Source organism: Hemibagrus wyckioides, linkage group LG02 (assembly GCF_019097595.1).
Source record: "Hemibagrus wyckioides isolate EC202008001 linkage group LG02, SWU_Hwy_1.0, whole genome shotgun sequence".
NCBI lineage: Eukaryota > Metazoa > Chordata > Actinopteri > Siluriformes > Bagridae > Hemibagrus > Hemibagrus wyckioides.
The window spans coordinates 15,484,047-15,509,983 of NC_080711.1; the positions used below are offsets into that span (position 1 = coordinate 15,484,047).

Consider the following 25,937-nt stretch of genomic DNA (forward strand, 5'->3'; position numbering starts at 1 on the left):
GCATCACTTACTGCACTAAAGGTTGAAGAGACCTTACATTTAAAGTAGGAGTTATGTAATGGATTTTTTTTTCTAGTGTGAGGGGTAAGGTGTGTAGTTTAAGAGGGCGATTTTTCTTAAAATTGGTATAAAAGATTGAAATCAACCTTGAAGCCAACAAAATACATTGTAGCTTGATTTTTAACTTAATGTAAAGACTTATGAGTGTGGAATGGTTCTTAAAGCTGTGCATAATGCTTTGTTTGTTGGCCCAAAGAGTTGACTTGACTTTTCCAGTCCAGTAGTCCAGTGTGTTTCTGTCTCACTCTCTCACCCTCTGTGTCTCTCCCCCTCAGTATGTGTGTTTGGATATATGTGGGCTTTGGGGTTTCCCCAAATTTCCCTCCCATATAAAACTTTCCACACATTTTTTGATTTAGCAACATCAAAGCAGCTGTAGCCACTGGTGCCTGTCCACTCTAATAATCATTTTGTTGCCCGGGGTCAGATCTGTCCACTCCAAGCCCATCTTCACAACGCCTGTGATCTAGCAGCACTTCCCAGCCCTCTACCATCACCAGAGATAAAGAACGAAAGTTGTTAATGCATATGGTTTGGTTTTATGACTAAAAAGGGATTAGTGCAGATATCAGACTTTGTGTCTATGTGCTGTTTTAGTGTAAAATCATGCATGAAGAAATTCTGAGTAACCAAGCTGAATATCTGTAGACTGGGAAAAGCTGGAATCAAACATAGGTCCCAGCAAAGTTGCAAAAATATTGCCAGTGATTTTTGGATTTGTTCTTCTGCTGTGTCTCCTGCACAGGCTTTTTTAAACAATGATCACTAAACCAGCCCTAACAGTTAATCCATTGTTCTTTCATCAATTGAAAGGTTATAGTAATATGTCTACTTCAAAGCCTGCTAAAAGTTCATATGTTTAATTCTATCTTCTCAGGCAGCCCACATGCCAACTGATTTTTTTTCGATCACATTTATTTCCTCTCCCTTCCATTCAGGGCAGCTTTGTCACCCTAGGCTTCTTTAATGATACAGTCCTGGAATGATTGTTTATTTGCCTAAGCTATCACTTCCTCTAAAAGCCTTGCCCTTGGTGGGTACATACCATGCAAATTATAAACAGAAACTTCTGTTATCGGTTTCTTTTTGCCTTTTGCCTCATTTTCATTCCTCCGCTTTTTCCTTTTCCCCCTTTCACTGTCTCACTCTCTCTCTCTCTCGGTCTGTCTCACTTTCTGCAGTGGTAAAAATGGACAATCTCACTCCCCTCCTCATGGACCTCTGTGATAATTGCCATAAGCCGCCCACTTGGTTTCTTTTTCCATTGTCCTCCCTAAAGTCTTTGGTCTGGCTTGAGATAAAGGGACAATCACTTCAAAGCAAACTGCTAAGAGTTTAACCCCTGAGCTGAAAGAAGCAGCAGACAATACAGTAATTGAGTAGAGTTACTGATCATTGGCTTGGTGTGGAGAGAGAAGCAGACACCCTCGAACATACTTAATTTTATTGGTGTTTGGGACCACAGCCTGCTAGTGCTTCTGAGTGCGAGGGTCCTTGGGTTAAGGACTAAATGTTGACTTGCTGAATGAAGTTCTAAAAAGGAGGGAGGGTAATGGTTTTTCAGAATTTTAAAAACATGTTCTTACCACTTGTGTATACATATATGGTGTATACTTGTGTATGAGCCTCATACCAACTTTGTCCTATTAACATGGTCATAACTGTAAGTTTCTGGAATTCACAAAAACTTGTAAGAAAGGGCACAGAAAGGGATGAAGTTAGGATTTGGAAATAATTTTATTGGCCAAGTAATGTACCCTATTAAGATGCTACTGGAAACACTGGAAAAATTGGGGGGTGGGGGGGGGGGTGACTGCCAGTGCTGTCAGCAGGGTGTGTGAAATCTAGCTCTGACAGTTCCTCAGCCACAGCTATGACACCCAAGTTCATAACTGGTCTCAAATAGAGATGTGTATGTGCCTGATTTTATAAGCACACTCACAAAGTTATTGTTTTTGTTTGTACCTGCCCGCAGTATTTTCTATTAAGTTTAGAAGGTTCAGTTTCCCAAAATATTAACAAACAAATTTAAACCAGCTTGACTCATACCAGGAGGTTACTAAGGACTACACACCTCTAGTCTCAACCAGATAACCTCCAATCCTTCTACCGAGCGTTTGTTTGTATTTGTATCTGTACTTGATATGTCCAGTATATTTTTTATACTGCACTATACATGGATCAGGCATAACATTAGATCAACTTGCTTAATAGTGTGTAGGTCCTACTTGTGCACCAATACAGCTCTAACCCTCTAAAGGGCTCCCCTGACCCTTAAGACCTCTGAAAGTGTGCTGTGGTATCTGGCACCAAGACATTAGCAACAGATCCTTTAAGTCCTATAAATTGTGAGGTGAGGCCTCTATGGATTAAACTTTACACCCCTTGTTCCCATAGTGCATCATGGTACTATCTCTTCCCCAGGTAAGTGAAGCACACACATCCAGCCATCCACATAGAGGTACGTGGTGGACAGGAGTCAGGAAGCACACATATGCAGCATACTGCAATGCACTGTGTGTTCTGACATCTTTCTATCATAGTCAGCATTAACTTTTCAGCGGTTTGTGCTACAGTAGCTCTTCAGTGGCATCAGACCAGATCATCAGTGAGGCTTGGTGTCCATGACTCACTGTTGCCAGTTCACTGGTTGTTCTTTCTTGGTAGGTACTAACCACTGCATAACCAGGAACTAACCAGAAACCTTCTGTTTTGGAGATGCCTTGCCACAGATTTTTAAACTTGCCTGTTTTTTTCTGTTTTATCAGCTTTGAGAACTGACTGTTACCTTGCTGCCTAATATATCACACCACATGATCTGCACTATAATATAATAATAGTATAATGAGGTAATCAATATTATTCATTTCACCTTTCAGTGGTTTTAATGTTATGGCTGATATCTGTATATTTGTGTGCATTTTAACAAAACCATGTCATTAACATTTCTGCAAATGACATAAAATCAGCTTGATCTTGTGAGTGAAGTCAAAAATCTGCATGTGGATTACTAAGTGAAGCAGAGCTCAGAGTGATTGTCTATATGCATGAGCAATTGGATTGTAAATGGTCCATCCAGGACTATTAATCCCTTTGGCATGGCTTCCTGCTGGTAATAGAATTGAGGTAGAGTTTAGGGTTTTGTATGTGTATTCAGTTAACTTTAGACTACAGAGCTGTGGTGTTGTGTGTGTGATTGCTCAAGACGATTAGGAGAAAAGTGTGCTATGGAGGTTTTATCTGTTTTGGAATTGGTTAAGATACCACGATTTTGTGCAGAAAGCGTAAATACCATCACAACAGAATATATAGAACGCAGCTTCTTCACCACACTGTGGTAAATTCTTATCACTTTGTACCAATTCATCCATTTTATGATATCCTATTTGTTAATGTTCAACATCAAAGGAACAATTGAGGCCTTTGAAGTATGATGAGGGTGAGATCATTGGGACATCTTCCCTCTGGATTTGGAAATGCAGGACAAGCTTTTCTGGTAGTTTCACTTTTTCAGAGATAAGACCCAGACATGCTGGCATGGTAGAACAGTTTGTTGTTTATTTATTTATTTGCTGTGTACTGGGTTTTCTTAAAAAAAATGCTTTTAGGGCAAATCCAGACTGTGCAGAAGAAATTTATTGGTGAGTTTTGCAATCTTGAAACATCAGTGAAAAAGCTAACGTTGAAGTAAGAACAAATGGAGACCTTTCTTAAATAGAATTAAAAGAAAACCTTAAATGCACCTCATTGTTTTTTTTTTGTATAAAAGCCAAAAACGGATACCTGACCTTCACACCCATGTGCTTGCTGAACATCCCATGCCAGATTTACACCCCAAACTCCCACATAAACCCCACCACTCTTGGGAAGGCTTTCCAATAGATTTTGAAGGGTGGCTGTGAGGATTTGTCAACTTCCAGAGCATTACTGAGGTCAGGCACCTATGTCAGACGAGCAGTTAGCATTCCAGTTCATCCCAGAGGTGTTCATTGGGGTTGAGGTCAGGGCTCTGTGCCAAAAGTTTGGGGAAGACCCACATTTGGGAGTGTCTATCTGGTGTCCAAAAAGTGTATTTATTCAGTGACTTGGATTATATTGAATTCGATTTTTGCTTATATCTTTTGTAAAGATCATAATGTAGAATTCTACTCTAGTTCTCAGTTACATAACTTCAAAAATAATTTCTTCTATTCAAATGACATACTCTATATATTCTAATTAGCTCATTTAATTCAAAATTCAAGGAGTAATAAGGTTTGTTGACTGCTTTTTCCTTACTCAAAATGTCAAAAGACATTTTTTTGTTTTTTATTTGTGCCAGCTTAACGCTGTTGTGCATTTGAAATGTTGTTATTGAAAATTCATTTTAGCTAACAAGATAACTAACTAAGCATTCCAGGTTAAATTTCTATTTTATTAGCTGAAGTTACGCTAAATCTTTCACCTTGTACTTAGTACCTGTGACATTATTATAATTACAAATAGTACTGAGGAGATGACTATAACTGGCAAACCACACACTACCCCACTAAACAATATGTGGGTTGTTACTATTTACAGAAATGAGGTTCTTACTGTTTTGATATACTATTTAGTATGTTGTATGTGGTTTGGGATGTGCCTTGAATAGTTTGAATGTGTATTGACACGCCACTCACAACCATAAGAATTTTTATAGGGTGCAGATGCATTACTGGTTTCAGCAATATATTAGTAGTAGGTTTTACTCGTGGAATATGCAAGGTTTTTTTCCCCAATCAATCAAAATAGACACATAAATCTACTATCATATTTTAATTATATGACCTGCTAACCATCTAGCACTCAGCAGTGTGTTACACAGTATTATGCAAAATTGGTAGGAGCTTTAGCAAGCCCAATCAATTTCATTCAGTTTCTTGTAACAAAAGACAACTAACCCATACCACATTCATGAAACTTACCTCCTATGTGATTATTAAGTGTCAGAAACCTAGATGTTAATTGTGTTTAATAAACAAATGGGCTAGGTTTTATTATGTTTTCCAAGCAAAAAGGTTTAATTTCAAACTCAGATGCAAACTGTAATACTGTCATGTAAAGTTGAAACTAAGTTTGCCACACAAAAGGATTTTTAAAAAGTCTTATAATTTTAAATCTTATAAAATGTATTCATTTGATAATTTTTATATAATTCTAAATACAGATTCCTATAGGTTTCCTCATTATTTACTGAACCATTTGAACCATAAATAATAATAATAATATTCATCATCATCATCATCATAATGATAATAAAAATCTAAATATTAATAACAATCAAAATACTACTACTACTAATAGTAATAATAATAATAATAATAACAACAACATTTTGTACACGTTTATAAAGTAAAGCCATATTATGTCTTGTTTGGTCATTTATTTATTTAGCATTTGGCTAAAAAGTTTGAGAAGCCCTGCTTTAACCGAGCGGAGAAGCACGTATTTCCATTCTGCGGTGTATTTCGGCAGGGAAAGGGTTAAAGTAAACTTGTGAGCTTTGAAAGTGGATGTAGCAACAGAAGGATCGCAGGGATGTAACGCTATTGGGGCGGCAGATCACTTACTTCTGACGTTCCAAAGCCTCGGGGAGTTGGCGCAAGATCGCTTGGCTTTGATAAGGTCCTTGCAACTTGGTAGTAACTTTTGTTTTTCTAAAAGTCTCTAAGAGCCAATTAAATGCTACGTTAAAATTTGTCTACCGACATTCGTGTCTTTAGTAGGGTTTCTGTTTCGAATGTGTGCATTTTCGCTGTTGTTCTAAGGCGTGTACTTTTTTCCCCCCTTTCCAACAGGCGCATTTCTTTCTATGTACCTTTCGGGACCAGGCTGTCGGCTTCTTACTTTGATGTCCGCACTTAAACCCCGAGCCCAGTACATATTGGAATAGCCTACAGGAGATGTGCTGTGCGGCATGGCTGCGTGAAAGACTTGAGGAAAAACGCGGGGGGAACCGCTTTTAAATTTTCTTTCTGTGACTATAACAAAAGAACAGATCGGAAAACGAGAGGAACGACGCCGTGTTGGATATTGTGGACTATTTTTTGACTCGTGGAAAAACGCTGGAGTTTTGGGGGGGAACAGAACTCATGGGTCGATGGTAAGTTTCATGTTCTCCTTGCTTTGGCCCCACAGGGCCGCTTTTGATGTGCTCTTCACTCGCTTTGAAGTAACGTGGCTGTGTCCAATCGAGTGCTTTTTGCTTCATAGAAAGCTGAAAGACGCATTTCTTCTTTCTAGACGTTATGTTATGTTGTTTTAACCCACTTTAGCGAGTCTTTTGACTGCTTTTTTGCAGAGTGTTCATTATCCCGGTCAAAGGAACTTTGTGTGTGGAATTCCTCCCCCTGAGATCGTAGACTTTTCCTGCGGACTTTACGGAGGGGGGGGGGTTGAGGCTGAATGGGGCGTTTACTTTATTTTCGTTATTAATGTATTTATTTATCGTTCGAAAGGTTTCTTTATTTTTGCTCGAATTGCACGAAAAGCAGGCGGGAAGTAAAAGTGCCAAGACTTGAACGCTAACTCTGATCGGTGAGTAAACTCTACTAGTCTGTGTGGTCGATCGCGTGCTCGTGTAATTCACTCGGATTAACTTTATGCTCGGTGTGTTTCCCACTGGATTTCTTATTTCATGTTTGCTCACATGAAGACGTATTAAACTCGGTTTCATGTCTATTCTGTGGGATTTCTGATTGTTGGCTTTAAAACCGTCGCCGCTTGTCGGAAACGCAGCATTACACCGGATCAGTTTGCGGTGTTGCTCCGTGAGAACTCGTTACTGATGGTTACTGATGGCACGCCGGTCTCTCAAGGGACATCTCCGTTGGCTTTCATACTGTAAATAACTACAAAGTGTGATTACTAAAAAAAAAAAAAAGTTATTAGAGTCGTCGTTTCTTCAACTAACGTAGCATGCCTTGGAGATATGCTTTTATTTATGTAAATATTTAAAGTGTGTTATGGATTAGATCAAGGCCGGCTTGGAGATCGCGTGTTTGATCAGTCTGAGAAATCTTCATTAATGCATATTGCCGACTGGAGAAGGTCAAAAAGTTTGCGTTTGGGATCAGTTTTTGGTTGTAATTTGCTTGAATCAAGGCTTAAAATCATAGCTGATGCGATGTGAAGATCTCTCTCTCACACACACAGACAGTTCAGTTATATAGGTTAGGTTCTGCGTGTTCTGAGCGCGCTTTAGCTTCTGCGCTGTGTTTACAGTAACTGTAATGTGGAAGTTTATTAGAGGATGATTATACCAAAATTAGCACGAATAACAAAAAAGAGTCGATTTCAAAGTGGTGGTAAAATAAGAATTGTGAGAATGGCTGTATAGACGCCTGAGAAGCTTTGCCCCCTCCTGAAAAGCCTGTGAGTGTGTGAGCGCGCGCTCCCTTTGAAGTTTTGGGGCGGATCTGCTTTTGATTAGATCAATACTTTGTGTGTGTTTTCAGAGAGAAGCCGGACAGAGGTGCTCCCCCGCTAACTTCAAGCGAGAGTTCGAGGGAGATTAGAGCCGAGCTCAGGCAGCCAGAAGCCGTGCAGCCATGAACGGGGCGCTTTCGGAGCCCGTGGCCACGAGCTTCCGAGAAGATGCTCCCCGTCCGCCCGTGCCGGGCCAAGAGGGCGAAGCCAAGTGCCGCAAACTGCCAAGCAAAATGACCGCGCTGAGAGTCAAGGAGACAGCGAAATCGACGCGTAGGGACGAAGAAGGCCTGGGCGAGCCAGAGGGCAGCGCTTCACCGGACTCGCCGCTCGCGCGCTGGACCAAGTCTTTGCACTCGCTGCTAGGCGACCAGGACGGCGCGCGCCTTTTCCGTGTTTTCCTGGAGCGCGAGCGGTGTGCCGATGCGCTCGACTTTTGGTTTGCGTGTAACGGCTTCCGTCAAATGGACCTAAAGGACGGCAAGACGCTGCGCGTGGCCAAGGCCATTTACAAGCGCTACGTGGAAGCCGATGGCGTCGTCGGCAGGCGCCTTAAGCCGGCCACCAAGACTTTTATTCGGGACAACGTGAAGCGACAGCAGATCGACTCGGCCATGTTCGACCAGGCGCAGACTGAGATCCAGACCAGCATGGAGGAGAACGCGTACCAGACGTTCTTGCAGTCCGACATATACCTCGAGTACGTGCGCAGTGGAGGTGAAAACCCCACGCACTCCAGCCCCGGTGCGCTCGGGAGTCTAAAACTCGTCTGTGGCTACTTGCCCACTCTAAACGAAGAGGAGGAATGGAGTTGTAATGACTTTAAAGCCAAAGCGCTGGCAGTGGTCGGACTATCGGCTAAAGCGCTGCGGTCTGCTCCTTCTCTGAGGACTGTAGACGTGCTGGAGAAAAACTACAGGTGAGACCATGCCAAACTTCTAGTCTTCTGAAAGTTTTTTTTTTTTTCTTTTCAATCCCTTCAGTAAGTGCTATGGCCTTTTCATTCAGCGAAAGCAGTGCGTAAAAAATGTTGTTAGCCTTGTATTCTCTTATTGTTCTGTTACTTTTAAGAGGTTTATACTCATATTGCTTTCATTAGTATCAGCTTTTCCAACGAGCTGAAACGCGCGCGCGCGCACACACACTCGGCCCTCTGCTGGCGCGTGCTCGCTTCCTGTGCTTTGAAATCGCTCCGCTGATGGATGGAGCTTCAGAGCAAATCCGCCTCCGGACATCAAAGAGCTGGAGCCGATTGTGTCGTTCTTCCAAAAAACGAAACGATATTTGGAAACCTAACAGCGCAAATGCTTTGTTAATACTAAGAATGTGGGCTTAAGTAATAAGCACAGCAACCTATTAAACTCTTAATTGAAAGTTTGGAATCAGCTTTGTCTGTTAGTATACTGTAATGTAAGAGTTGTTTCTTGTGCGTTACGATCAACATTAACATTTAGCACAAGTGGCGCTAATTAGCACGAAGTCTCTGTGTAAAGTCTGGACTGGTTTAGCATTGTAAATGAGCAAAGGCGTCGAGGTGCGGTGCCAGACTAATGTTTATCCGCTAATAGCCCTGCTAGGAGGGGAATCCGGAGTACGTCTTCATCTCATCTCAATCTCTTTAAGCCCCTTTGGAGATGTTGGTCACGTAGATAAGCTCCAGGCGCTTTACAATACTGATAAGACAAGGTTACATTAAAAAACAAACACATCATCCAGGCTACAGTTTTTAAGCCTTTATTTAGATGGTCTTTGAACTGCTTTCTCTCTCTGCATCTGGGCTGTTTTCATCTAAGCCATGTGGAACTCATTTCTCACTTCCTCTCTTATTCTCTCTCTCTCTCTCCCTCTCTCCATCGCCCCTCAAATTCAAGTTATTTGTGGAAAAAAACAAGCCACAGCAACTTGCTTGCCGAGCCAGTTGCCATCATCATCTCTGTTTCTGATTTTTCATCCTCTATTCAATGATTTCACTTCCTTCTCCACTTTTATCTCATTCCTCCGCCAAAGACAGGGGAAAAAAATCCCACGGAAGGAGCCTGAGCATACTTTCTAAGCGGAAAAGAAGATGAGAAAGGGAGGGGGGGTTCCTCATGAAAGAATGGATGAATGAGAGGGTGAGGCAGGGAGGGGAAATGCGAGCCCAGCTGTGCTAAATACCTGACTCTTTGCGAGAGCCTCCAAAGGTCAGGTCTGACTTGGGGCCTCTGTCCGCAGTCATGCTGTTTAACTCCTCGCAGCCCTCCTGCCAGTAGGCATTCTCATAAAGGAGGCCCTCCTTCCCCCTTCTTCACTTCCTCCTTTCTTTCCACTCTCTTATGGTCTCTTATGGACTCACTATGAGTTCTTAGATCTGTCTCATGCACTCTTTCTGTTTGTCTCTCCCTTGAGTTTTGCGCTTTCCCTCCATCTCTCTATCACTGTCTCCCTGTCCATTTTTTTGCTTTTCTTCTCAGAGTTAGCACAGGCTCTCTTCCTGTCCTCCTTCAGCGCAACAAGAATGTGTCACAGCAGGATAGAGGAATGGAGAGGGTGAGAGAGAGAGGGAGGGAAAGAGGGAGGGACTAGGTGGGTATTTGGAAGAAGTATACCACAATGTTGGAAGGAGATGAGAAAGAAATGACAAGAGGAAGAATACTGTTTGAGAAAAAAAGATAGATGGAGATTCTTCTGAGGCAGTAGTTCCAAGTGGTTGACCGCCATGAAAGACCCAAAGATCATATTTCAGAGGATACACATACCATGTAGCTTATAAACCTGTATTACTTATTACAACCCAGCACAGTGTTCTTGCACAAGGATTTGGTGTGGAGGTCGCATGAAAGGCAGAGAAAACCCTACTGAGTTGACCTCATGCCCCCAAACCCTGTTGCCTTTTTTCATATAGCCTCCACGCAGAGGCATGACTTGTTGGGAAGTGTTTTTTGTATATATATATATATATATATAAGGTCGAACCCAAAGACATCCAACCTCTAAAAAATAGACTATTCTAGAAGGTTAGAATGGTATCACACTGTGCTCTTGGAACAGTGACATATTAACGTGCCCTTTGTGTCTGTCCAGGTCGTATAGGCGCTGCGATCCTGCCAACCCATACCATGTGGCCTCCGGCTGCAGCTTCGCCCCCACCACTAGTGCCAACGACAGCGAGATCTCCAGCGACGCCATGACAGACGACTCTATGTCAATGACTGACAGCAGTGTGTAAGTCCCACATTGTGTCTTTGTAAATAGTCGCAAGCAAACAGTGCACAACATAGTAAACAAGACCAGACATTGTGTATGATGTTTGCTTTGGGTTTGTATATGCACAGTGAATATTGCTGTGTGACAGAATAAGAACATGGCCTGTCTGTTTTATTTTGGTGATATATTGTTTGAAGCTGGTAAAGAAGAGATAATGCTCCGCTTGGCACTTGGCTCTTTATATGTTTATTAATAGGAATGTGCGGAGTCTCCGATGCGTTGGTGTACTGCAACACAGGGATTCGGGCTCTGGTGTTTCTGCTTTGGAAAAGACTCCATTGCACCAGGTCTTTGGGAAATACAGCATGCTCTATTTTGAACGCTAAATAATACCAATGTCTGCAAACTCGGCCACAGGAAACAGCTCTTTTATTTTTTCCTCCCCCTCTTCCGACTGTTTTGAGTTCATCAGGGGTTTTCTTGGTCCTCAGAAAGACCTCACTTGTTGTGCTTTGCTAAGACCTAGTGGCCACCATTATTTCTTGTCCACGCCCATCCCTATTGTCTCCTGGCTTGAAAGAGGAGCGGAGAACTGGCCATGTGGACCGTAAGACGCTCATTGAGACGAGTTGGCAGTAAATGAAAGCGAGGTGGGCTTGCATGGCATGGGTTTCTTTATTGGCCCTGGCACGGAGGCAACTAGATGAGGTGCTAGCTATTTCTGGAGCGCGAGAGCATGTCACCTGGGATCCACTGAGTTTAGGGCAACCTCCACTACTCTTTCAGCCCTAAACTCCAATCCTAAACCCCCTCATCCATACACACTCGAAGCTCGAAGCACCCCACCCCCCACGTGTGTTAGCAGTGGAGCCAATTGTGCGCGCGCATAGTTAAGTGCAGGGAGTGAGGAATAAAGTGCATGGTGGATGAAAGGCTTAAGCGAATCGCTTTCAGCCCATTGTTAAGGAAGGCGAGCTTAGGGGGATAAGAGGGTGGCTGGCTGCTTTGAAAATTACTTGCCCAAGTGAATAGGCGATCCCCATAAAGCTAGGCCAATGAAAGAGGCCAGCTTCTGTTCCCCTGATGCCTCAAAGAGCCGGCCAATGCACAGCTTGTGGGAGTGTGTATGTGTGAATGTGAGCAGGCCAGGCTGATTAAACTTGGAAGATTAATATTTTGGCAGAGGTCATGGTGCTAGCTTGCTTGCTCTTCTTTATATGCTAAGGTGTGGAATATTTAAACTATTGTTGGGAGTTAACAACTGATCTCTTCCGACTTTAATTTGACTTCTCATTATTGCTTTAATGCAGCATTGAGTTGCGTTACATACGTCGAAAGACTTCAAAACCCCGATTCACACCATCGGGTCTCAATAAACTTCAAAACCTGTCGATGAAAACCGGAAATGTTTGTTCACTTGATAATTTAAACCTGACAATAAGCTATATCTTTTCTTCTTTCATCCATATTCATCTTTCCCCTCAATCTTGCTCACCAATAGCTATTGTGCTCTTTCCTTCTCTTCCCTATTTAACTTTTTATCACTGCGGGTTAGGCAAGCAGGCGGGGAAAATGCAGACGTCTATTTGTTTGGGGACCGTTTTGATTGCAATAGTTCATTTTTTATTTTAGTTAAAAGGCACAGCAAATCTGAATCTCATTTCTAGATAAAGAGGGAGCGAGGTAGCATGGGAAGAATGTGTGTGTGTGTGGGGGGGTTGCTTATATCTTATTTATGGATTTGCTTGGACACTAGGGAATGCTTCTGCGCCGACTTCAAACATTACCTTATCTTACAAACCAGCCTTTTGATGTTGCCGAGATCAGAGGCTGACTGCAGCGCCGCTTGCCAAATGAAGATTGGAGCTCTGGCTTTGTGCGCATGACTGTGAGCTTTCAAAGCCACGCTGGAGACAGCATTCAGGGCTAGGTCAGATGCTTCCAAGTGGGCAAGAAAAAAGCCCAAGCAAAGGAAAGTGTCCAAGCTTTAAAAATCACCCTGAAAAAGACATCCAAGTTTTATGAAAGAGAAAAGTCAGTGTTTGGAGAGAGGAGCATTTATCAGGGATGCTGTGAAGACATCTGTGACATATGTTGCTTTTCGTTGTTAGTTAAGCTTGAGCTTCAGCTTATGGAAGCCCCACATTCCTTCACTGAACCCTTTCCAGCTAGCCTTGCACAATATGTCTTACTCACCTTGTAAGTAAATACGGTGTGTGTAATTTGTTCTCTCTCCTTCTGTCTCCTGGCAGTGATGGGATTCCGCCGTACAAACTGGGCAGCAAGAAGCAGCTTCAGAGAGAAATGCATCGCAACATGAGAATGAATGGCCAGGTCTCACTACCTGCCTTTCCTGTAAGTTCCTTCTTCTGTATAACTAACAGACACAGAAACCCCTTAATATCACCTCTTCCCTTAGAACAGTACAACAGCTGATTAAAAACAAATCTTCAGGACCCCTTTGTGTACTAGTTTCAGGAATTGGCCTCAACTTTTTTCTTTTTTTCTTTTTTTTGAAGCAGTCGAGTAGCAGGTTGATGTAAATAAGCCATTTCTAAATGTGTCTGTTTTATCCCGGGGCACCAAAATCTACTCCCTTGCTTTGATCACTAGATGAATGGAACCAGTTTGGAGAAAAGTGACAGCATCCAGCAGCACTACCCCCCTCTTTTCCCTCCATGGGGTGTATGAGACAGAGGATGCTCCTGGTGTTGTGTTGTCTTGGTGCTGGCTGAACAGCTTTGAGAAGTGCCTTGTCTTATGAGCAAAGACAGTTTGACCAGTTAGAACCAACTTGAAAGTTCTATATGAGTGTATATGCATGTGGGTTCCCCATGCATAATACACAAGGAGACTCTATGTCTTTGTGGTCCGCGTCTTTTCCATTCCTCATCCCCTATTTCTTGAAGATTACCCTCTGGTTTGGGCATGATAGGCCCATGGACTTACCAACAGGTCTCCTCAGAGTAATTAGAGGAACAAAAAATAAGACCACACCATGAAAGAGAACACAAAAATAACCATAATAAATTAACAGATATGTGGGAACATGTCCACATATACACCCACCTGAACACATAATGTGGCTACTGTAGCTCAGAAGTGCCCAGCATGTGGTGGGCAAATAAATTACCTCTGCTTCTCTGATCTCCCTCTGTTTGAATCCGCAATCTCCCCCTACTGCCTCCACTCATCTCCTCATCTTCCTTTCCCTTCTTTTAATCCTCTGCTTTTTCTGTTTTTCCTCTCTCTCTCTCTCTCCCTCTCTCTCTCTCTCTCTCTCTCTCTCTCTCTCCCTCCCCATCTCCCTCCTCTCCTGTTGATATGTGACTTTTATTCCTGGATGTAAAGCCACTGTCGCTCCCAGCCCTGGTGTGCGTTTGATATTTGCCAAAGCTTCTTTGAAGTGGCTTGGTGGCACTACAGAGAGAGCAAGCTGAGGCTCCTCAGAGTGTGACCAACTGCTCACACCAGCGGTGAAGGGCACAGTGTGTTTATGGAAAAGGCACTCAGGTAGAGGGCAGCTGTGTGAATTAAGCCCCACTCTTTGTTAGTTGTAGTTTAATACATGTTATTAGTGAAACCACATTCAAATGCAGTGTTGCCAAAAGCAATTACAAGGTTGTAACTACACAAATAATACAATAACGGCTGTATTTTTATCACGTGCAGAGGCCACGGCGGCCACCAAAGGACATGACCCCGGTGGAGCCAGCGGCATTCGCCGCTCAGCTCATTGCCAGACTTGAAAGACTGAAGAGAGAACAAGAGACTATGAGCTCACTGGAAGAGAGACTGCAGCAGATCCAGGAGGTGAGTGTGAACTGCCATCTTGCCTCCCATTCCAATGTGTGTCTGATTTTGATATACAGCTTCCACGATATGTTTTGTTATACATGTGAAAGTTTACAGCCATCCTGGTGGTTTCAATGTTGATTACATATTATGTACTTTAGTCACTTAAGTTGAGTTGCCCTTGGGTAGAAATATATCTTTGCTTGTTGAAACATATTTGCACCCAGTTGTGGGTTGTTCAAGGGACATCAGAGTTTATTTGTTGTATGATGTCTTCATGCAGGAGGAAGAGCGTGAGGAGTCTGAGCTGTCTTCTTCCTCACAGCGGCGCTCAAGCGAGGACGACCCGCAGGCCATCCTAGATGATCACCTTTCACGCGTTCTCAGGACACCTGGTTGTCAATCACCCGGAGTGGCACGCCACTCACCCCGCTCTCGCTCTCCTGAACCCCGGCCTATGAACAGGCCTGTGGGTAGCACCGTGCCTATGCCTGCCTACCCATCTGGGCGAACGTTTGTCTCTAAGCACGTCCATCACCACTACATCCATCACCACTCAGTGCCCAAGAGCAAGGAACAGATTGAGGCTGAGGCAGCACGGCGGGTGCAGGGCATTTGTCCTGCCGTACCCGAATGCTGCCCTTCACCATACACACGCAACCGCAACCTGGGCACTGAGCACGGAAATGGCGTTGGAGAGGGGAATCAAGGGTGAGTTGTGATTTGGTGATCTTCTTTGTTACTCAGTATAAGACTAATAGCTGAAGTGACATTATTCCTATGTCTATGGCGGTTGTATCTAAATATCTTCTTTCTCCTCTGCTCCCCTCCAGATGTCCGAATGCTTTATCCAAGCGTCTCTGTAGGTCAGGTGAGGAGGTGACCAGTGAGAGTGTAGATAGTGCCACCCTACAGCTGCCCGCTGACAGTGCCGACCGCTCACAGAACGTGTGGCAGTGGATCCTGGAGAGCGATCGCCAGGCCAGGCACAGGCCACACAGGTAAGCATGCCACCCTCAAGCCATTTGACCCAACCATGCTTATCTTTACTGTTAATAACCATTTAATTATACATTATTTCCACAGCACTCAGAGCACGCGGAAACTCTATGGCTCCGAGTCAGCACGCACCCACACTTGGGGCGGTGCAGGCATTTCTGGGCACCTCCGCACGCACCAGCCTGCTCATCCATTTATCCAGGACCCAGCCATGCCCCCTCTACCTCCACCCAACACCCTGGCACAGCTGGAGGAAGCGTGTCGACGTCTGGAAGAGGTTTCCAAACCCCCCAAACAGAGGTAAGGACCTCTCTTGCAAACATGCAGCTTGTTTGGTATTCACAATTGTAGGTGTGATTATGGATGTACCATATCCTGATTATCATTTTCTGCTACCAGGCATTCAACACCAGGCCTTCAAAGAGACAAGAGCCATGCAGTGCCTGTCCAGACTGGAGCTGCCTCTCTCCAGAACCAGGCTCTTCAAGCAGAGCAGTAAGTATTCTGGACATGTGTCTGGACTGACCATTCCTCTCTACTGTACAGTTCACGCCATGCAGATACCATATACCGTGCTCTTTTTTTAATTTGCTCAAGCTTCCTGTGTTCACAAATTTGCAAGGTTAAAGTTCATCTAGTTAAACACCCAACAAGTGAAATGGTTAATTTTATTGGTGTTTGATGTGAGCAGTGCTTCAATCTTTATTTTAGACATAATATGAGATTAGAATTTATGTCTCTTATTGTGGAAAATGTAAAGATTTAGACCAGTCCCTTGTACTAAAATTAAGCAGCAAAACATCCTTATTATCCTCAACCTCAAAAGTTTTTCTCAGCTATGGCAGGGTGATTCATATAGCGAATGTTTGCGCACTCTCTCACATTTCTTCTCCTCCGTCTTTCCCCACAGCCCAAAAGAGCCAAAGAAGCCTCCTGGCAGCCATGCCAATGAAACTGTGGTCACATACTTCTTCTGTGGTGAGGAGATCCCCTACCGGCGCATGATGAAGACACACAGCCTCACCCTAGGCCACTTCAAAGAGCAGCTCCGCAAGAAAGGCAACTACAGGTACACACTTGCTCCTACTCCCAGGTCTTGGTGACTCTGTGCAGTTGGTGAATTGGAGCCGCCCTCTAGTAGACAGGCCCATGGAGCCATGTGTTTCCTTTGTACGTAATTGAAGGTAGCAGAGAAGAACGGCGCCCTTGAAAGGTTTCAGGAGCTTGAATTGGTTCGTGCTCAAGCTAGATACTCAAAGAATAGTCTCTACTGTTGTGTGTAAGAGAATGTTTACTGCTGCCTGTTTACTGGAGGTAGGTGGTAGGAAGGGAGAGAGAGAGAGAGCGAGAGAGAGATGGGGGTTGCAGTGGGTGTACAGAAAAGGAAAGAGGGAATTTTAACTGGAGCCATTTGGTCACATCTGGTATTGATTTCTTCGTAAGGCACACTTAATAAGCACGTCTTTGAAGCCCAGGTCTTTCATTTCATGCACTAAGACTCGCGTAAATTCTTCAGCGATTGTATCAAGCTACATTGCTCTCATGCACTGTATGTGTGTATATGTGTTTACATAAGCTATCGTTTTTTTAATTTTTCATTTACATCAAAGGACAAATTGGTTTTTGTCCTGTTATATTTAACTGTCAAATGACTGCCACTTCAATCAGCCCACTCAGACCTGAGCATTTCCTGCAAGAGGCATATATGAGCTTAATTATAGTTTTTTATCAGCTGAGTCACCAGGTATCATACACAGTCCTCTTCCTGAACTAAAGCTCTCCTACCTTGCACATTCTTTGTAATATTTTTTTTCAAGGCCAAGCGAATTCAAAGCTGATGGTTTTAATAGCAGAAAATGTGTGGAGCTGGGACATGGCAGCATTTCAACAAAGAACAGTACTTGCCAGCACTGCCAGACGATATTGGTGCCAGATGTTGCTCAGAGAAGAATCTTGCCACATAAAATGTGTTCCAATGGAAAGACTTCTCTCTTGCACTCTTTTCCCCACTTCTTCCTCTTCTTTTTTTCAAGCATGTAAGGGCCGCTCTTCTTGCACTTTCCGAGTTGAACACTGCACAAAGATGATAGGAAAAATAAAGATGCCACAGGCCTCTTGTTTAGAGAAACCTTCCTGTATGGCAAACACATCCTAGTTTCTTTTTTATTAGTAGCCATAGCTTCTGCCAACTGTTTGCTGGAAGTTGCACACCCCCAACCCCATCCTCTAGATGTTTTATGTGCGTTGTTTTTATGACTTGGTGGAGTCCGCTCATAAAATGAAAAGTTAGCTCTTGGAATTCAAGTGCACACTACAGCACACGTTTTTTTTAGTGAACGGGGGCATTTTCCATTACAGAGCTAATTATTTGGAACAGCCACCCTTGCTCCACTCCTCTCTTTCTCCCCTGCTTCTTTTTGAAAGGGAATGGAGGGGTGGGGTCGAGCCTGGAGCATGTGACCTCACAGGGATGATAATGATCCCCCAACTTCAGGTCACAACACTGTCAACCTGAGAGCCATCTTCTCTATTAACCCTGGCCAGGTCACTGGCCGAGAAAGAGGAGAAAGCAAGCGCCTGTGTGTGTATGCACGTGGGTGTGTGTGTATGCACGTGTGTGTGCGCGCGTGGTGACATGCAGACTTGCCGGCACCCAAAATATCAACCTTTGTGAAAGAAGCCCTTCATTTGACAGCGGCCCCAATTAGACACCAGTAGACAGAAGAACACTGGCGACAAGCAAAAGAGAAGAGGGACGTCAGGATTTAAGCCGCCCTCTAATTTAGAGCAAAGCCCCCTTTTTGGCCCAAAGTGGGCCCACACAACAATGCAAGACCCAAGACTAGAGTCATTGCTCATTGGGGGGGGGGTATTTTAATTACCCTTCAGGGCCTTTTAAGCCATACTTCTCCCTGGAAAGATCAGAAGCATCTTTCTTGCCTTGAGTAACATCTGAAAGTGGAAGGTATGGGGCTTCTTTTTGACCTCTGTATGTCGATGATCTACCGATGGCTGCTTGCCTCAAGCCTCTCGTCAGTAGCTCATTTCCAAAGCTCCCTGCTGACTCGGGCAAATAATTACAAACGAACTCGAGACCTGAGGCGAGGGGGTAGGGTGCGGGCCACCCCCCTGAAAAAATGATTTAAAAACAGATGTTTAAAGCGGGTTTCGATTATACAGCACTAACCCTCAACGTTCCTCTTTTCTCTACACAGGTACTACTTCAAGAAAGCCAGCGACGAGTTTGAGTGCGGAGCCGTGTTTGAGGAAGTATGGGACGACGGCACCATCCTTCCCATGTATGAGGGCAAAATCCTGGGAAAAGTGGAACGAACAGACTAATTTGCCACTCAAGGCCAACAAGCGAAGAAATGAACTTCTACACATAGACCTGTATTTTCAAAGATAAAGAAATTTTAATATATCCACAAAAACTCGTTTTGTTTTGTTTTGGCTCATCAAGCTATTGAAGGAATACTAGCCAATGAAGTATACGAACTGGTGGAGGACTCCAAAAGCAGCCTGGGAGATCAGGCACCTTAACTCTCAATTGGAATGGTCAAGAGACACTATGAGTATACCACTGTCTGAAGATGCGGGTGACTGTATGTGGTTTTTAAATATATACTTATATATATATATGAGGGATCGCTACAGAGCCAGTGTATCCCGCACCATGGACTGCTGACCAAGGATTAGTTGTGTTAATTGCAGGTGTTTGCTTAAGTGTGTGTGCGTGTGTGTGTGCGTGCGTGCGTGTGTGTGTATACAGAGGTATGTGCACGTTATATTGTGCTTTTGTAACAACAAATGAATATTAATATTTATTAAACTGTCATTTCCCTCCTGCCCCATGTCCAGCTTAATGGACAAGCTGCTTAGATGAATTGGGAGACTTTTTTCCAATGTAACACATGCATGGTCATAATGCTAGAGTCCCCCTTTATAAATAAATGCTAGGAGTCTCTGATGCTGTCCAATGAGGAGATGACTTCCGTGCTGGGACCACCCAGTTTTCTCAACCCCTCTCTGGCGTTGATGTTTGCTCTGTTCCTCATGCGTCCAGGGCCCTGTCCCATTTTACATCATAGTGCCTTTGATTTATTGAGCCTAGGAATTGCACAGGATCAAACCAGCTTGGCAAGGAGCCTTGAAGGAGCATTAATGTATATAAAAAAAACAAACAAACACACACATCCTGATATTATTATACAGCAATGCTGATGTCTTAATCCCACTGAACAAAATCTGTGGCCTTCTTCATTTCAGTACCATTTAAACAGAAACAAGCAGAATGTTGAGAAGTTAGGTGTACCCAGTTTGGAAGTTCTCTCCAAAGTGGCGAGAGTATACTGAGTTACAGAGAACTACAGAGCTCCTGGACAGGGTGTAGTTGTGCACTGGCATCAGCAAAGGAGTATAGACTAATGTCAGTGTTTTAGACTGCAGTACCTGTGCCTACATGGATACCATGCCGTGTTCTGCCCTGCTTCAGGGTGTAATATTCCCTTGCTTTTCTAAAGGGGTTTATGTTGCAAAGATTTTTTTTAATGCTTTGGATATCTTGTTATCTATTCTGTTATTTTTTTCTTGTTCCACATAAATGTAAATTATGCATATATAGAGCATCATTTTAAAGATGACTTGGTACTTTAATTATTGTAATTATGAAGAGATGTAGCCTTTATTAAATGTTTATATTTTTCAAATGAATTCTCCTTGTGGGTTGCCTTTTTTCCTTGTCATGCAGATTTACTGTGTGTGTGTGTGTGTGTGTGTGTGTCTGTGGCTGTGTTCTTGCAGTTAATATTGCACTTTTAAAAACAAGAAGCAGTCCAAAAATGGCACTGTGGTTCTAGATCTAGTCAAACCTGACACTATTACAAAATATTCCATCAATATTTCATTATTCAACTTTAGAGACCTGGCCTGGACATAGTACTCGTAGTAGTCTGTAAAAGCAGCTGCTTATCACCATTCAATAAAACACCACTGTTGTGTCCAACATTAGAAAAGTGTTTGGATTAACAGCGTGAAGAAATGCTGTAAAGGTAGAATTCTTTTTAAATTATATATATTTGAATTGTTTATCATTTTACGAAATGTGTGAAAATTCCCCTTGGCTTTATTTTGTAGGATCAGAGTCAGGTGTATGATTAACTAATTATACCAAGCAGGTGCTAATGATCATCAATATCATATGTAGGTTGAAACACATTCATTAAGTGGAACAGAAACAGCTGTATAGGAGCTTAAATCTGGGTGAGGAACAGCAAACAAGCAAAGATTTCAAAGCAAACGGGTTTCAAGATGGGCTGTTTAAGCTATTTTTAATAAGCACAAAGAAACGGGCAATGTTGTAGATCGTAGGTGCAGTGGTCGGCATCAGATGTCCAGCAGGGCCATCAGAAAAGAACTGGTGGAAACCAGTGGGACCCAGGTACACCCACCTACTGCCAGTGAAAAGTGGTCTTCATGGAAGAATTGCGGCCAAACTATGCACAAAAACAGGAACTGGGATGCAGAAAAATGGTGACACTCTGACCAGGCATAACATTATGACCACGTGCCTAATATTGTGTTGGTCCCCCTTTTGCTGCCAAAACACCCCTGACCCGTCATGCACTGTATATTGTGCTTTCTATCTGATAGAACCAGTATTAACTTCTTCAGAAATTTGAGCAACAGTAGCTCATCTGATGGATTGGATCACACGGGCCAGCCTTCGCTCCCCACATGCATCTGCAGTTTTGGAGATGCTCTGATCCAGTCGTCTAGCCATCACAATTTAGCCCTTGTCAAACTCGCTCAAATCCTTACACTTGCCCATTTTTCCTGCTTCTAACATCAACTTTGAGGACAAAATGTTCACTTTCTGCCTAATATATCCCACCCACTAACAGGTGCCATGATGAGGAGATCATCAGTCTTAATCACTTCACCTGTCACTGATTGTAATGATATGCCTGATCAGTGTAGGTGATCTGGACTGATACGTCAAAATGTGAAATATCTGGCTGTAGCAGGAGGCAGGTTGTCTGCCAAAGGGCTGGAGAGCGGTACAATAATGAGTGTCTGCAGGCAAGAGTGAAGCATGTTGGAGGTTCCTTGCCAGTTTGGGGTTTCATTTCTGCAAATGGAGTTGGAGATTTGGTCAGGATTAATGATGTCCTCAATGCTGAGTAAAACAGGCAGGTACTTATCCACCACCATGGGAGGCATCCGATTGGCTTCAAATTTATTCTGCAGCAGGACAACAACCCCAAACATGCAGCTAATGTTAGTAAGAACTATCGTCAGTGTAGAGAAGAACAAGGACTCCTGGAAGTTATGGTTTTGGCCCTCATAGAGATAGACATTATCAAGTCTGTTGAGGATTACATGAAGAGACACAAGGATTTGAGGCAGCCTACATCCACGAAAGATCTGTGGTTAGTTCTCCAAGAGCGGTCCCACTTCTGGAACAGCCTACCTGCCAAGTTCCTTCATAAACTGTGTGCATGTGTACCTAGAGGAACTGCAGGCAAAGGCTGCTCACACTAAATATTGGTTTGATTTGGATTTCTCTTCTGTTCATTTACTTTCCATTATGTAAACTGATAAAAATAAACGATTAACACTTCCCTTTGAAAAGTGGAAAAAAGATAATCCTCCAGTTTCTCAGATGTATATCAATACAGGGAGACCATCATAAAGTGCTTTTCCTGATCGGCGAGTAATCGTGTTCATTAAAGTATATAAAGGTTTCTAACCCAGCGGAGACATTGTTCACAGCTCACTCACTTCACCTCACAGCCTGGACTTCCAAGCTGATCTGAGACCTTAATTTCAATATTTAACTATACACCTGACAACCCACAACCACCACCATCACCATCACCACCACCACCACCACCATGAGAAACTCCTAAATCATAACTCTTTCCCAGAAAAAGGCCCTCATGTTTCCTTGAGCTCAACTTCAACCCTTTAAACATTCCACAGAAGGTGGGAAACTTCAGCTCTCCAGTGTTTTTGTTGCCCGTTTGGCAGGACGAGACTACACATACACATAGTAACTTGTGGGAAAGGCTTTAGATCACTGTTTTGAGGATGTACTTGAGAGACAAGGGAGAGAGGTTCAGTGGTGCTGTGCTTGCCTTCTGTGGCCTCATCATCCTAGCAGATCTACATACTGTTCAAGAAGCAGGACACAAGCACAGAGCCTCTTGTAGCTACTTTTAGTTTAAATGTGGCCATGGATTGAGATGATTTGTGGTTTAACAAACATTCTGGCAACCCTCATTTCTCCATGATCTTCCCTCTTAATGGTCCTGTTTGATTTAAACCATAGATTGAAGCTGACATTGCCTGAAAATTCAAATAGAACTAGCAATTAGTTCTAGATAGCCACCAGGGTGGCCAATGATATTTTGCCACCCCCTAGTTCCGCCCCTAGGACCTCTTCCTAGGGATAATTGGGAAGATTGAATTCATCCCTTGAAACACAGAAACAAGGCAAAGTGTTGGGTTTAATGAATCATTTTAAACCCTGGTGAGAATTCTCTGACATAATTGTTCCCATTATCAGCTTTTTAATTAGCTGCCTTCTAGAAAATTAATAAATGCAGCAATAATTTGGCCACCAGAGCCCCGTTTTGTCTGCTTGTATGTATTAGTATGTGAGAGATAGAGAATGTGGTGGGAGTCGTAAAGCGTTCTCCCAGGTTGCATAATGCTCTGCCAAGCTTTGCTTAAATGGAATGCCAGGCTCAACTCCGGCATCCTGTAGTCAGTGTGAAGCAAGCCTGACCTGCCTCTCATCATGTTCCTTCTAATTGGCTTCTCATTCCAGCATTGTTCAATTTTTACAGCTTCCCGTGCTTTGATGGTTTAACCATTAGTCAAAAAGATTGATAGATAGATTTACTTTATTGGTCTCCCAAGCTATTCTCATCAAATCTGTAACCCATCCAATTAAAAGTCCCCAAATAAATGATCTTCAATTCCCAATGAGCTTCTATATGGTTATATTTGTAGCAAATCTTTTCCAAACAACCTTCACTCCATAATCAATATTGATAATGTTGTTATTCACCTTTAATTTCTAACCCCTTACCTTCGGGGGATCCATAGCTTAATATAACAGCTAATGACTGAGTTAAATCAGAAGCATTAAACATGAAACCAAATGGTCTAGCTAGTAGAGTGCCTCTTATTGCTCTACAAGAAACATAAAATAATCTTTGCATGAAACTGATGGAGCTTCAACTGTTCCATTTTCCCCACTTTGTATGAGATTGGAAGTTGGTATTAAGCAACGCTTTAGCTGGCATAAACAGTGAGCAGTTGTGAGTGAGTGAGGAAGAGCGAGTGCTAAAGCGACTCTGATCTCTGATTCCCACTTCAACTATTGTACCACAAGCTTTTGTTGCTCCAAGGAGAGCACAGCTCCAGACTGGTTCAACCACACAATGGATCCCTGTTGACAGATCTGTTTGGCAGGTAAAGAAAAGGAGAAAAAATGCAACCAAAGCTTGGAATGAAAAGTAGGAACAGGCAAAAATGAGATTGGTGTGGGTGAAAGGAAGGAGAAGGAAGCAACGGATAAATCAGGACAGCATAAAGGGAAGGAGAAGGAAGCAAAGGATAAATATGAGCAGGGGTAAAAGGTAGAGAAGAAGCAGGATGATTGGGGATTGCCATGAGACACATCATAATGCTCCCGTAATGCTTACGTTGAACAGGCACTAATCGTATCTTAAGGTAAAGCACTGCATGGAGGAGACAGAAAAAGAGAGAGAGGTGATAAAAACAGAGGCGGGAGAAATCTGGTGAGGGCACAAACATTCTAAAAACAGAAGGGAAGAGAAAGCTTGGGGTGTGGCAATGGTGGCAGATCCCAACGCCAGGTTATGATTACAGCTAAAGAAGCACTCAGTGCCTCAGGGCTGGGCTGAATCCCAGCCTGGCTATGTGTGGAATGATAGTTTGTTTTTTTTTTAAAGATGTTTGTGTTGCATGTGTACATTCAATTTCCTTGATGTGACAGCTCATGATGGCTCGGAACAATTCAAAACAGCAAAGGTGTCAGGGCTTAGTTTGTGTAGTGTGCAGAGGAGAGTATCATGTCTTTGCTTGCTGCTGTGCTCAAGTCCAGGCCCTCATTAAGTCGGATGCCACGTTTTGTTTGAAGAGCTGGATAAGGTTTAACGCCAAAAAATGAGCCTTTTATGTGGGATTACTTCTGAATCTCCTTCAAAAACTGCCCCTGTCCCTTTCTTCTCATCCTTGTTTACTGCTGCTCACTGATGTGTTTGGGGTTTTTGCATTTTGTTCTTGAACATATGCTGGTCTATATAACCAAAACACAATAAGCCGCCTTTAGTTTCTTACCTATCTAGGTCTAAGCCTCCTGTATAATCTCCCTCCAAAAGGTGGATTCTGGTTTAAAGCTCTTGTCTTGTCTATGTTGCATAAACTCTAACATGGCTTCTAATTATGTTGTATCACATCACTCCAGTGGAGATGTCTGTACATTCATATTACAGCTAAAAAATAAATAATGAAATGAAAGTGTAATTGTAATAAATATCTAAAAGAGTAGTACCTACTTTATTTCTTCATCCAATCTACACAGCATGTTCATTACAAGTGGAATGCAATGTGCTCTAAATATCTGCATGTCTATAAATGAATTTAAACCCGTAGTGGGCATGACCTAAACTGGGACATTTTTGTTCGTTTGTTGTTGTTTTTAATTAAATATGAACCGTACTACTATCCCCCAAACACTGACAAATACCCAGAGGTAGAAATGGCAGCACTGTCAGCATGTTGTGTGAATTCTGGCTCTCACAGCATCACTAGCTTTAATTAGAGATGTGTGGAACACACGCACACACTTATTTTGTTTGTTTACCTAGAGCAGTATTTTCTAATGAATTTAGTTCTTTCTAGTTCCCAAAAATACAACCAAACTTATAGCATCATTTATTCCATCAAAATCCAGACCAGGCAGTTACTAAGGATGAATGAATGAATGGTAATGTTTATGAATGTCTATTTGTTTTTTCCACAAGCTTCTTATTTAACCACAGGCCACTGGACTGACATGAATGTAAAAAACCTCCCACTTTAGTTGATTTTTTTGGTTACATTCTGCACCTTTAAAACCTTTGTGGCAAGGTTTCTTTAGAAAGAAACATGAATAGTGCACCTTCTATTCACATTGGTATTTGCATAGAACACATTATCTGTTCATAGACATTATGAATAGATAGCATTTCTTGTGCTTTTTTTAATTAAAAGTTCAATCTGAATCTAATTCATCGCTTCATCAGTGCTAGCCTTTTTGGCACTTATTTAATCTATCTATATTAATAAAAATAATAATTTATCACGATCTTTTTTGCATATTATTTTTATTGAAGCTGGGCAGTTTGTGGAGTTAAGTGTATGTATGTTTGTAA

General features: G+C 42.7%; 1 protein-coding gene across 1 annotated transcript; it reads left to right on the plus strand.

The window, feature by feature from the left end:
- The first annotated feature begins 5,927 nt into the window (after positions 1-5,927).
- Positions 5,928-20,199, plus strand: axin2 (axin 2 (conductin, axil)). The gene is made up of 11 exons (XM_058408642.1): positions 5,928-6,181; positions 7,536-8,425; positions 10,570-10,710; positions 12,945-13,047; positions 14,365-14,505; positions 14,771-15,198; positions 15,321-15,488; positions 15,574-15,786; positions 15,886-15,981; positions 16,397-16,555; positions 18,702-20,199. Exons 2-11 carry the CDS (start codon positions 7,629-7,631, stop codon positions 18,826-18,828), a joined length of 2,373 nt encoding a protein of 790 aa, XP_058264625.1. The 5' UTR covers positions 5,928-6,181; positions 7,536-7,628; the 3' UTR covers positions 18,829-20,199.
- The last annotated feature ends 5,738 nt before the right edge of the window (positions 20,200-25,937 follow it).